Source organism: Rattus norvegicus, chromosome 3 (assembly GCF_021556685.1).
Source record: "Rattus norvegicus strain SHRSP/BbbUtx chromosome 3, alternate assembly SHRSP_T2T, whole genome shotgun sequence".
In the NCBI taxonomy this organism is placed as follows: Eukaryota; Metazoa; Chordata; class Mammalia; order Rodentia; family Muridae; genus Rattus; species Rattus norvegicus.
Genome location: NC_141536.1, coordinates 133,541,444 through 133,554,876, shown reverse-complemented (window position 1 = coordinate 133,554,876; position 13,433 = coordinate 133,541,444). Strand labels below are relative to the sequence as shown.

Genomic DNA, 13,433 nt, shown 5'->3' with positions numbered 1-13,433 from the left:
TGGGAGACGTTGCCTATGATTTTAATCTCCGAGACGAGAATGATTCCTGAATGCAAAGCAGGATTGGAGCAGATTTCCTGTGCAGATCCTTAGAAACCAAGGGTCTGCTGGTTGGTGGAGCACAGCAGTGCAGGCGGTGAGTGAGTGCCCAGCCTTTATGCATGTGGAGTTGTCACCAGTGAAGTAGCAGTGTCACTGCGATGCTGGGGCTGCTCTCGTTTTTGGTGGAGTATGCCTCCCCCCCCCCCCCCCCCCGGAGCTGGGTACCAAACCCAGGGCCTTGCGCTTCCTAGGCAAGCGCTCTACCACTGAGCTAAATCCCCAACCCCTGCTCTCGTTTTTTTTATGGCTGCATTCGTAAAGTTGGGGAATTTGGATGAGGCAGAGCATCACCTAATTTTCTTACCCACCACCAAGGAATTGAAGCAATATGGCAATCTTATGGAGAGGAGTAGACGTCATATCATGTTCCTTATTCACTTGAGGGCTTACGTTGATTCATAAGCATTTATTAAAGCGTCCTCATGTCTTTGCAGACAGCAGCTGCTTGGTACTATACTTGACTTTACAGGAGTCTTTTCTGAGGCTTTATTAAAGTCAGAAAATGAAGGGGACCCATGATTACACTTTACTCTCAGGTTTCTAGACCTGGCTTATAGGAATTCTGAGTTTGGATGGCTATACATGTTAATGTGTCTTCTCCATGGAGTATATGGTGCTCCTCTGGAGGGAATAGACTTGTTTGTCCCTAAGAAGCATCAGTGCTTCTGTGGACAGACTTCCCATGACACCACCTGTCATCCTTGCTGAATCTTTGTCTCAATGTCTGGGGAGCCTTCCATCACTAGCATAGAAAGCTGTTGGTTCCATCCTGGACCTGCTCTCTCCTTTTCAGATTCCTTCCTCTGACTCCTCGTTGACGCTCTTAGCCCCTTCTCAGGTGCATACAGAGGTGTGCTTCATTTGCTTAGATGAGGCCTTTAAAAAATGCAGAAATCAGTTCACCCCTATTTGTATGGGATAAATGCTACAATAATTTTGGAATAGTTATGTAAATAAGAAGAGACTCATATGTGATATTAGAGAGAGAAAATACTGGCAGAAATGGGAGAACTCAGTAAATTTTCACCAGAGATTCAAAGGAGGAGAGCAAAGGTGACTTAAATAAAAAGCGTAAAGATTTAGAAATAAGTCAAACATATTAGGTACCACAGTAAATGTAGATGAGCTCTTTAAAGGAGAGCAGACCGCCAGTGTAGTTGTGGGTGGACGGCTGGGTAAAATTTAAAGTAGAAATCATCAGAGGAGCAATAATTCTACATTTACCCGCTCTTCCCGGCCTCCAAACATATGAAGCAAAATTTGGAAAAAAGACATGAGAAATTACTAGTAAAACCATTCTCATAGGAAGAACTCTGAATATAAACTGCCATTAATTGATGAGTTAAGCAAAAAAAAAATTATTAATAAGAATAAGAAAAGACAATACAATTAGCCCAGTTGAGTGGACATGCATATATATGTGTATTTGGGAGATGCATAGTTTTTAACTTAACAGAATGTTAACAAGTTGGCCAATTTCTACCAACAGAGATGCCTGATTTGTACTACAACATATCCTGTGATTATGATGAAAAATAACAAATATTTCAAAAAGGAAAATAAGCTAAAAACCAGACTTCAACTAAAACAGCACACATTATAATCTTTAGGATGTAGCTGAACTCTTTTGTGAAGGACAAGATATGACCTGCTTTACATGTATGTAAATAAAATATGACATGTGTGTCCTATTCCAAAATTAAGGGGAAAGATAGCATAATACCATAGAAGGTAAACTGAAGAGCTAGTAAAACTAAAGTTTATATGAGTGTCTAGGAAGTGAAAAAAACCCACAAAACAAAACAGGGAACAATGTAAAAATATTCCCTATAAATATTAACAAAGCTAGAGTGATCAAGGAAGCAGTCTAGTCAGGGCCTCATTAAGACTCTCTTCCCAAGTGATTCTAGATTGTATCACATTGACCTTTAAAAATAACTATCACAAATACTGTGAGAGAAACAAGACAATTCTTATCTGAGGAACAGTTTATACAATACCTGACCAGTACTCCTTGAAACTCTGAAGGCTGTCAGAAACTTAAAAGCCTTAGAAACTCCTACAGTCTAGTTGAAGGATTGAGGTACCTCAAGTATTGTTCCTGTTTACATTAGAGTTGCAACCGGGTGAAAATCCAGTAAAAATAAAGGAACTCTACAGGATGCAGAGGAGGCTTACTGGGTTGATAAAGTGCCTGCTGCACAAGTGTGAGGATATGACTTTGAACCTCAGAACCCACATATAAGCCAGGTTTGGTGGTGTGTACCTGTCATCCCTGTTATCCTTTGAGGACATGGGAAGCGGAGACAAAGCAATGCCACTAGCTCATGGCTGCATAGACAACAGTGAACAAGAGAGCCTGCCTCATACAAGATGGAAGGCAAGGACCAATACTCTGAAACCACAGACATGCCTAAACACACGTACATATACACACACTCACACAAACACACACACATGCAGATACACAGTCACACATACGCACCCTCACAAAAACATGCAGATATGCAGTCACACACACATACATAAACTCACACACACACACACACACACACACAAACACACAGATATACACTCCACATACACACACACACTCACACAAACACACACACAAACAGGCAGATACACACTCACACACATACATACACTCACACATACACACACACACTCACAAACATGCAGTTATGCAGTCACACACACACACACACGAATTTTTAAATTGTAAGTAAAGCTTAGATGTTGATACTGTTTTAGGACTGGTTTGTTAATTGTAATAAATATTTTAATGTGCAAGGCTGATAATAGAGAAACTGTGTGGATTATACTGATGTTATTTATATTTTTTCATGAATCTCCAACAGTTTTTAAATATGTCTGTTTTTTACAAAAATAATATGAAGAACAAATTGTTAAATAAAAATGTATTAAGACTAAATAAAACTTAGGGGCTGGAAAAATGGCCCAACATTAAGATCGCACACCATTCTTGTAGAGACCCTGCTTCCATTCCAAGCACCCACATGGTGGTTCACAACCATCTATAACTCTAATCCCTGGAGTTCTAATGCCTTCTTTTGACCTCCTTGAGCACCAGGCACATACATGATATATGTACATATGTGCCGCAAAACATTTATAAGCATAAGGCAAATAAATCTTCAAAAATGTTAAAATAAAAAATGAAATGAGGAGTTTTTACAAATAAGGTGAAGCTGGGTGTAATGGCTGAGGCCTTTAATTCCAGCACTCAGGAGGCCAGGCAGATGGGGCTGTGTGTATTTGAGGACAACTTGGTTTACATAGTGAGTTCCAGGACAGCTAGCCCTGCACAGTGAGAGCCTTAAAACAAAAACCAAGTAAGTAAATCAGTGAAAAGGGTGTTTATTACCTCCCCTTTTTTTCCTTTACCCTGATGCAACTATAATGGCAAATTGGAAGGATACTCATCACATGTCAATATGTCATACCCCTATACCCTTCAACTAGACTGTAGGTGGTTCCTAGGCTTTTATGTTTCTGACAGCCTTCAGAGTTTCAAGGACTGCTAGTTGTGCCTATCTAGTTAACAAATATACACAGCCCCACTTGTTCCTTCCAGTCCTTAAGCCACATCGAAAGAGCTGTCAAGTAATTCCACAGGACACAGGTGACGGCAAAGATAGTAACAACCAAAGAGCAAAGAGGATGAGGTGTTCTAGATGGAGCAGCATGGACTCTTGTCAGTATCCCTGACAGCTTGACTGAAATCATTGTAATCGGAGGGCTAGCCATGTTAGGTATCTACATGAATAGGAGGCAGTGATAGGCTGAACACAGGAAGCCAGTGCATTGATTTGGGAATAAGTAGTTGAGCACAGTGTCTCTCATCCTATAATTCCAACATTTAGGAGGCTGAGACAAGAGGAGGGCTGATAGTTCAAGGATAGACTGCATTACAAGGTGAGTTCTAGGCCGGTCTAGGGTAAAGAGTGAGTTAGATCTAAAGAGCAAAACAAACAAACAACAAAAGCAGAAGTAAAAAGAGTTATCACTGCCCACAAGCTGCTGACTTTATTATAGAAGATAAAGTAAGTAGATGACAGGGTTTCCCAGCAGAGATCACCACTGAACTAAGTACAGAGATGCTGTCTTGGAAACAGGGATTAGATTAGATAAGAGGTTAGCACTCAGCAAGAGAGAGCTTATTAGGAAAATTGTTTCCTGGAATTTGAGTTCCAGGAATAAGAAAAAAGCATAAGGTAGGTGTTATAAAAGTACTGTTACTCTCCTGAAGCAGTTGTTGTTTTGAAGGCTTACTGCCCCATTCTACTAACCAAAGCCTAGTCCTGGAAGCTTTTAGAATCTGTACAATCTAGGCCTAGAATGTTTTCAGCCTCTGATATTTACTGCTGAATAAGCTCACTCTTTCTAGTTCATTATGAACTCTGGCTGGCTGGCTCAACTGAGCTGTTCTGGCTCAAACTCCTCTCCGAGCTGACTGATTCGATTCAGCTTCTCCCAGTTTCTGACTGACTTGCTCTGCTCGGTCTCATACTACCTTTAGCAGTCTGTTCTAATCTTCTGACTCCTTTTCCACTTTCTCTAACCTGTCTCTATACAACTGTCCCAGTAAAACTTTGCCTTCTCTCTCTACACTGCTCCTTAAGTACCTTCCCTTTCCTTTCTCTGAGAGTTGGGCATATCCTATTCTGTTAAACCGTTCTCTGATTTGTCACTTTGTCTGCCACTCAACTAGACATCACTTTCAAACAAGGGTGCTTCCTTCTACAAACTAACTTCATTGTTTGGAATTAAAGGTGTGTACCAAGGGCCTGTCTGTAGTCCAGCCAGAGGGATTAAAGGTGTTTGCTAGGGGCTGAGCCACATCACAACCAGAAACAGATTTTTTTTTCAGTAAAATAACAGAATCTTGGGGTTCACAGTGTGATCAAATATCCTGCAACAAGGTATGGAAGTATCTCGTTGTAATCCCAGAACTCAGGAGGCTGAGGAGGCCAAATTCAGGCCAAGCTGAGGTACAAAGCAAATTGGGGATCAACGTTGGCTGTATAGTAAGATGTTGTATCAACAAAAACAAAACCAACAAATATATACATATGACTTTGGGTTGGCTTAGCAAGTAGAACTTCACTCCTGAGTTCAATATCCAGGACTCACATTGTAGGAGAGAACTGAGTCCTGCAAGCTGTTCTCTGACCTCCACATGTTTCCCATGGCATCTGTAAACCCACACACATACATAAATACGCACGTGCAAACTAAGTAATTTTTTTTTACCCAATTGGTAAGATATAATTGCCCATTTAAACATACAAAGCCCAGTACCATCCGTCCCTTGAGAACATTAATAACAACGTGTAAATACACAGAGCAGAATCTTAACATCACCTGCCATGGCTTCTCACCCTCTCTCTGTCTCCCTTTCTATCCTAGTCTCCTCCTCTTCCTTCAAACTTCTCTCCCGCCCATCCTTCCTTCTCCTCCAATGACAGGCCTCCTTCTATCCTGTACCTGCCCCTCACCTGTACTTTACAAATTCAATGGAGAGGTGGTTCTGGTGAAGTCACCTGAGTTCTGAGTATGCGACTAGACATCTGTCCTTGGGGCAGTGGAATTAGCATCAAAATACAGATAACTTCAGGGCAAACCACAACATTCCCCCCTTTTTGTCCAGTTAAAAAGCCTTTTCACTTATATATAATTTGAGTACAATTATTATCATTCTACAATTTATAAAGCATATGATATTCTCAACACCCAGTCCATCACTATATCAGTTAAACAGAACATTTAGTTATTCATTCCAGCTTAAGAAAGATTTAAAATCTATATTGTATCTTGGCTAGCTTGTATACTATTGGATAACTGTCCAATAAAATATGTATATTTAGAGTTAAACAGCCTGATAGGATATGAGACTATAATGTCTTCAACCCCGTCAGAAATCTGGGAATGACCAAATCTCTATACACATAGGAAGCCTAACACAGCTTGCAGAACTGAGAGATTGTAGAGACAAATCTCCACTAGCAAACTCCCCTGTTAGCAATATGTGAGCGCAAGTCTTCAGCCTTTTAGCCCAAAATCAACTGACAGACTCTAGAAATGCAGATTTTGAAGGGCTGTTCACCCTGTCTTGGCAGAGTTTATCAGTCAACTATTCTGCATAATTTGTCCTTTTCTGGACAGTCTTAGTCTGCAGACGAAGCAGGCAGTTTTGTCCAGTGGCTGCCTAGGCACAAAGTATTGCCTCACCTGGAGGTAGAGATGTTCACATTCTTCATTAAATCTGCCAAAGGGGAACTGTTAGGAGCAGATATGTCTCAACAAAAGATAAATAATAACTTTAAATCTCAAATTTTGTGGATTTCTGATGTTTTTGAAAACCATCTATCCATATAAGACAATCTGTACTGTTGTCTCCATATCCTAAATTTTATCTTGAAAGTACTCTCCCAAACCCAGAGCCATGACTTCGCTATTTGAATCTTAACTCACAGGTGTAATCAACTCAGAAGTTTGTAATGACAACAATAGAAGGACTGGCTCTAAACCTTGTACTTTTAAACTCTTTTGACAAATAAATTCTATATACCAAAACAAAGATATGATTTAAGCTTAGTTACCGAATGAGATTATGACTGTACAATTCAATCTAACTAATTCCTCCCTGTTAAATTACAACCAATTTTAAATTCCTCATAAAGACAACTTTAGAATTACCATTTCCAGCCCCCCAAAGTCCAGGGAATTGGGGCGACGACTCCTCTACAACTTCTTCAAGCTGTACATGGGCGTTGACATATCCTTGGGGGTAGGGAGTAGGAAGAATGAAGCAAATGCTGTAGTCTATGTGTCCTGACTGGACCCAGCTGAAAGTCCTTGAGACCAGGATTCCAAGTAGGCACATTCTACAAAAAACAACTCTCAAGACAAGAGTTTAGAATCAAGATATCTTTTTGTTTGATTCTCCTGAATCTAATTTTCAGGCGGTCTACCTCTATCAAATCTAATCAGTATGACTCTGTGAGGTTTCCAGAGCCAAATCATACCTTTTAAAAACACAAAGACAAAATCTTTATCCCAAAATACTGTGTTCCTTAGTCTGTAACCAGGAAAGCTTGTATCTTGCACTCTCTCTCAGAGTAATAATATAACCTTAAAACTCAAAGTCACACCCATTATGAAGTAAGCTAAACAATGAGCCTGATAGGCTTTTGTACTTTGTGATATCAGGAAATTAACCCAAAATTCCCGTGGAGCCCACGTTAAGAGAATCCAAGCTTCCTGTTGTGGTAAATATCAAAAGTAACCACAAACCCTCGCTAGCCAGCATCAACGAGCCATATGGCCTTTAGCGGGTAATTCATAAAACAAACCAAATACTTTCTATCAATTCCAATATCAATAAGCAACATATCAAACCAGGACTTTAGCCCAAAATATCTCAATCTGTTAAGCTCTCTACCCAGAGCCACAGATTTTTATTTAACCTCAATAATTTCTATAATATATGTCTGCACTCACTCTTCCCGGTGTTACAGACATATATCGCAACTCTCTACTTGGAGTTAGTGACCAATTTTTCCCTATCTAAGTTCCGAACCATAGATGAAAATCACTACGTGATTCGGGTAATCTCTTTACTCTCCTTAAAACAAACTTAAACACCTTCTATCAATTCTAAAACCAATAAGCATCTTAAATCTCAGGACTTTGGCCCAAAATATATCCATCTGTTAAGCTCTCTATCCGGAGCCACAGATTTTTCTTTAACCTTAATAACTTCTATAATACCTGTGATTAAGAAGTAGCTTGTCTAACTAGGATTTCAACCCAAAATTCCCGTGGAGCCCATGTTAAAAAGAGTATGAGTATCCTGAAAGGCTTTCTAAACAACTTTCTTTAAAAATGTAGCTTTTAATCTCTAACTCTCTGAGCTGCCATTACTTATCACACAGCAGGGGACCGACAGCCTGCCAACCCAGGCTACTTCACCCTTTCTTTGTTAAATTCCCGCCCTTGAGATATCACATGAGTTAAGATGGCTCCGGCCTACTCATACTTGGAAAATAAAAACTCTCTCTCAGCTCTTAAGATTACTAGTGGATTCTTGCCCATCACCTTGGTTCCCCATCTGTTGTTGTAAAAATATAAAAATAAAAAGGTATTGTTGTCTTTTACCTACTAGGTCCGCACCGCGGTGTCCCAAGATATCTGCTAGATATCTTGGCAGAAACACATCCCAACTTTGCAGTGGTCCAGACCAGTCGCACCATGCTCCATTACATTACTTAAATCTACACATTAAAGAACACACAACACAATAATCTTTGACCCAATTGGTAAGATATAATTGCCCATTTAAACATACAAAGCCCAGTACCATCCGTCCCTTGAGAACATTAATAACAACGTGTAAATACACAGAGCAGAATCTTAACATCACCTGCCATGGCTTCTCACCCTCTCTCCGTCTCTTTCTCAAACTAAGTAATTTTTATCCCTTTCTCAAACTAAGAAATTTTTAAGCCTTAATCTACAATACAAAGTACCAGTGTTCAGAGCGTGATGAAACTCGGCAGGCATCATGCCTGCATGGACATCCACTGAGCCCTGGCCATGTGGAGCTGTCAGGAAGGCTCACTCAGTGGTAGAATGCTGGTCTAGTATTTGTGAGGTCAAAGGTTGGATCCTGAATGAGCAGATTGTGTTAGAGATGTTAAGAGTGTGTTCTTCTAGGTAAAAGAAACCAAGGAGAAGGACTGAGTACTAGAATTGGATTTGTCTGAGACACTAGAAGAGGCAGGCCTGGAAGGGCCAGCACTCACAGCAGCGGGTGTAAAGTGCTTAGGCTGAGGAGTGGAGCTAACTGTGACAGAGGTGCTCTTCAGACCGAAGGGAGTGAACCCTGTCCTGGTTATGGGGGATGAATGGTGACTTTCATGACTGCATGTATTCCTTAGACCTAAAGGGCGTGAAACTTTCTGGTATGCAAATTCTATATTCAATAAACCATCAAACCTGACACAGATGTCTCTGTACCCTAAGACTCTGGGTTGCCTCCCATCATGGTGCTCATCCTACTCAAAATCCCCTCATCTTGCCTGCTTCGTAAAATCCTTCACATGATCACCCCAAGTTACATCATTTTTTTGTTGGGCATTCAGTTGGAAAGAATCAAGGTTTGACCTTAACTGATTCTCTTTTTCTGTTCTACCAAATTCTAAACCATTTTATCTTAATTAATTTACCAAGAGTTCGTAAAACTTAGTACAGGTAATTTACAACAAAGCTAACAGAAACCGTGAAGATGAAATGAAGATCATGCTGACAGAGGTACTCCACACTTTCTCACAGACAGCAGGGAATGCCTGGCAGACGACTGCAGCATAATTGCTGGAGGGAACCTCACTGGTTGGCACCCGGACTCTGCTGCTGTGCTGTGGCGAAGAGTCTTGGGAATCCTTGGAGATGTGAATAACATCCAGTCACCGAAGATCCATGCCAAGGTTTTCAGCTATCTCTATGAACTGTGGTACAAGCTGGCCAAGGTGTGTTCTGATGTTCATTATCTTTTATACTAATGCAGAAAAATTAACATGCCTCATTTAATATACAAACTATCGAAGATATTCTGAAATGCAAATTAGGTATTTAGATGAAGTATATTTGATGACTCAAGAGTAAATCATGGTATCTGTAGTTTTAACACTTTACTAAATACCTGAGACTTACTTCCTTTAGTCCAAGTGTATGTTAGTAAAAGATATTAAAATAGGATTCTGTGTGGTTTCATCATTCATTTTAGTAAAGTGATACTATTTTGATTGTATAAAGTTGGGAAAAAGAAAAGCAATAAAATAATTATATATCCATTTTATAGGACAACCAATATTAATATATAAAATATATCTATTTCCATGGATAAAAAATTTTACCAAACTAAGAATAGATACTGATTTGTTCCTTTCTTTTATTTTTATACTGAATATACATTTTCCATTATTAAATATTTTCCCAAAACATGACTTATATTCATATAGCATAATTTATGAAATCATTTCTTACCACTTGGAGTTCAGAATCTCCTACGTATTCACACAATAGAAAAACAATACCATTCTTTTGTGTTTAATGTTTCAACTATATGTAGTAAGAACACACAACTTAAAAGGACAAGATTCTCATACTAAAAGAAAACTCAGTAAGTACTACACACTCTTATTCCTGTATAGAAAACGGGAGTAGTTTCTTGGCTGTACAAGACAATATTGCTCTGCTGGAATAGAAGAATGTTACCTTGCCCAATTCTCTTTTGAATTAGATACGAGATAATCTCGCAATAAGCCTGGATAACCAGTCGTCTCCATCTCCTCCACTCTTGATCCCACCACTCAGAATGTTTGCATCATGGCTATTTAAGGCAAGTGTTTATTCTTTATTGCAATTTCCTCTTCCCTTCTGAAATTGAGTTTAAAAATTGTAATTGCCTAAGACTGCATGTTTTGAAGACAGGCTGGGTCTTACTACAGCCAGTGCATCCCACATCTCCAAACAAGTCTTCAGGAAAACTGAGAAGTAAATGAAATGTTGAAATGTCTGCATCTGGACTTGATTTAATCTAGAAACATCATCTCCTTGGCAGGCTACAACTCTGCCGAATGAATATAAAGAAGGCAAACTGCAAGCCTACAAACTGATCTGTGCCATGATGACCAGGCGCCAGGATGTTCTGCCCAACTCTGATTTCCTGGTGCATTTTTACCTCGTGATGCACCTGGGATTAACCAGCGAGGACCAGGTATCCTGTATCTCTTTATCATGGTGTGCCACGATGGGAAACTGTTGTCACACTTTGTGTGTACTTTATATATTCTGAAAATACACCAGAAATGCTTAAGTCCTCAGTGGCTTCCGTCGGCTCCTCACACCTAAGGTCTTCAGCAGTCTAACCAGGGCTTATCACATTCCTGCTCCTTCCCTCACCACCCTGCGTGCTAACTAAATCTGAACTTTATTTCACAACCCATATGACCCAGTCTCTGCCTCTGTTGTCAACTTGAAAGCACCATCTCAGCTACTTTTCTCTTTTTCTTTTTTTTTTTTTTTTTTTTTTTTTCCGGAGCTGGGGATCGAACCCAGGGCCTTGCGCTTGCTAGGCAAGCGCTCTACCACTGAGCTAAATCCCCAACCCCTACTTTTCTCTATGGTTCTGGTCATTTAAAAATATCTGGAGATTCACGTTTTAGTAGTTGGATTCTCTTTATAAGGTACGGTTTTCCTATGAACTTAGGGTCTTAGCATTTCTTGAGTGGAGTTACTTTTATTTCTTCCAAAGAAATAGACATTTAGTTAAGTAGGAACAAGAAGGTTCAAGGCCCTCACAAAGCTACAGTCTCCTCTTTGTAGATCCTGGATTTAGGATTATAGGATGTGGCCAGTATTTGGTCTGGCTCCCTTGGGAAGTCCCCTAGCACTTGTGAGGACAGGAGGAGTGATTCAGATAGGCATATGAACTTTTGAAAAGTGTTATTATTATCTTCTCCCTCCTTCCCTTTCTTCCTTCCCTCCTTCCCTTCCTTCCCTTCCTTCCCTCCTTCCTTCCCTCCTTCCTTCCCTCCTTCCTTTCCCTTCTTTCTTCCTTCTCTTTCTTCCTTCTTCCTTCCTTCCCTTCCCTCCCTTCCTCACTCCCTCCCTTCCTCACTCCCTCCCTTCCTCACTCTTTCTTTCTCTCTCTCTTTCTTTCTTTCTTTCTTTCTTTCTTTCTTTCTTTCTTTCTTTCTCTCTTTCTTTCTTTCTTTCGTGTGTGGGGCTGTGGACAGTGTGTGCCACAGTTCAAGTATGGAGGTCAGAGGACAACTTGGAGCAGTCACATGAGTCATGGGGAGTAAGCTTGGCATTTATTTATTTATTTATTTATTTATTTATTTATTTATTTATTTATAAAATGTACTTGTGTTTTTCCCATGCTGGAGAAGTGGTCACCATATTCTCTGGTTCCCTAGTACAAGTTTTGAGCTGCAATCATTGAACTTTGTTTTAGCCATTACCATACTGTCCCAATGAGTTGTTCTTGCTATGTTTGCTCTAAGCAGCATTAGAAGACAGTGATGTAATAGCAGCCGAGTTTGGACCCACAGCTTCATTCTTTTATTCCAATAGATATCTAAATAGGGACATTAAGTACAGTCACTTGTGTCCTCTGCTCAGCTCTTCCCAGCTGCCCCTGCAGGTAGAGAAACCTCCCACAGAATGATGCAGTACAGGACACCTAGAAGATTAGCTGGTAGAAACAGGAAAGAGAATCAACTTTGAAGATAGTAATAATTTCCCTCAATGTAGGCACCACAATAGGAAGGTTGACTTAACAGCACTCTATGTTACAGTAGTATTTTGATAAGCTTCTTCATGGAAAATATATGATTTGGAAATAATGGTCAACTATAGAATGTTTTGATATGACAACAACAACAGCAAACCTGAAATCAGCACAAAGTGGTAGAAGTCCCATAAGAGGTGTGAGTTTAAAACCGTAGTCTGTTTGAAGATGTGCTGGCGTGAAAATAAAGCAAGGAAGCATGGAGTCAGAGCTAGCATGAGTATGTTTGTATGAATTGTATGAATTTCAAAGTAGCATGAGTATGTTTGTATGAATTGTTTTAAAATATTTTACTCAGGAAAGATGTTGAAATTATATACTTAAAATTGTCTTCACATTTTAATGTACATCATGTTTTCAGTTCAATGAAGACAGTGGTCTTTTGTGGACAGCCCAATTCCAGCAGCAGTCCCATCAGTGCAGACATGAGGGCAGAATGGGAATATCATACATCTCTCTTCTATAATCACCCTATTGTGTACACCAGTAGGAGCCTGGAGTTTTATGTGGCTTTAATAGAATTAACTATTTTAATTTAACCTTAACAATAATTACTATATATTCTAGAAGCCCCAACTGTCTGACAAACAGAATTACCCTAAAGTGAACTTTAGTTCTTCGCCAGAAGAAATTTACCCAGAGTCCTTCTAATGAAAGAAACCTTTCTCATTTAAGTAAGAACTGTCTCTGGTTAATTAGTTTAACTTTTGGCCCACATGTCTAAATAGGTCACGGTGGTTGTTTTAGAACTTATATGTACTTCTGGAAACACATGCTATATTCATTATAGAAAGAAAAGAAAACATTTGCTACAGAGAATACAGTTAAATTCAATTTTTAATTGCTAAGCCCTGCACCTGTGGCTGGTGCTATGTCACGGCTTGTTTCCATTCTGTGAGAGTTGTAAAGAAGCACACTTCCATGTACTGTGGCATGAGAAGGATTTGTT

The 13,433-nt window shown here is 39.6% G+C and overlaps 1 protein-coding gene across 7 annotated transcripts in view; it reads left to right on the top strand.

Moving 5' to 3' along the window:
* Window positions 1-13,433, top strand: part of Ralgapa2 (Ral GTPase activating protein catalytic subunit alpha 2) — a 282,313-nt gene that overhangs the window by 121,330 nt on the left and 147,550 nt on the right. For all 7 annotated transcript variants that reach the window (NM_001421313.1, XM_087651017.1, XM_087651019.1 and 4 more), the window contains 3 exon segments: window positions 9,463-9,656; window positions 10,430-10,528; window positions 10,751-10,906. In NM_001421313.1, coding sequence (NP_001408242.1) covers window positions 9,463-9,656; window positions 10,430-10,528; window positions 10,751-10,906 — 449 coding nt within the window.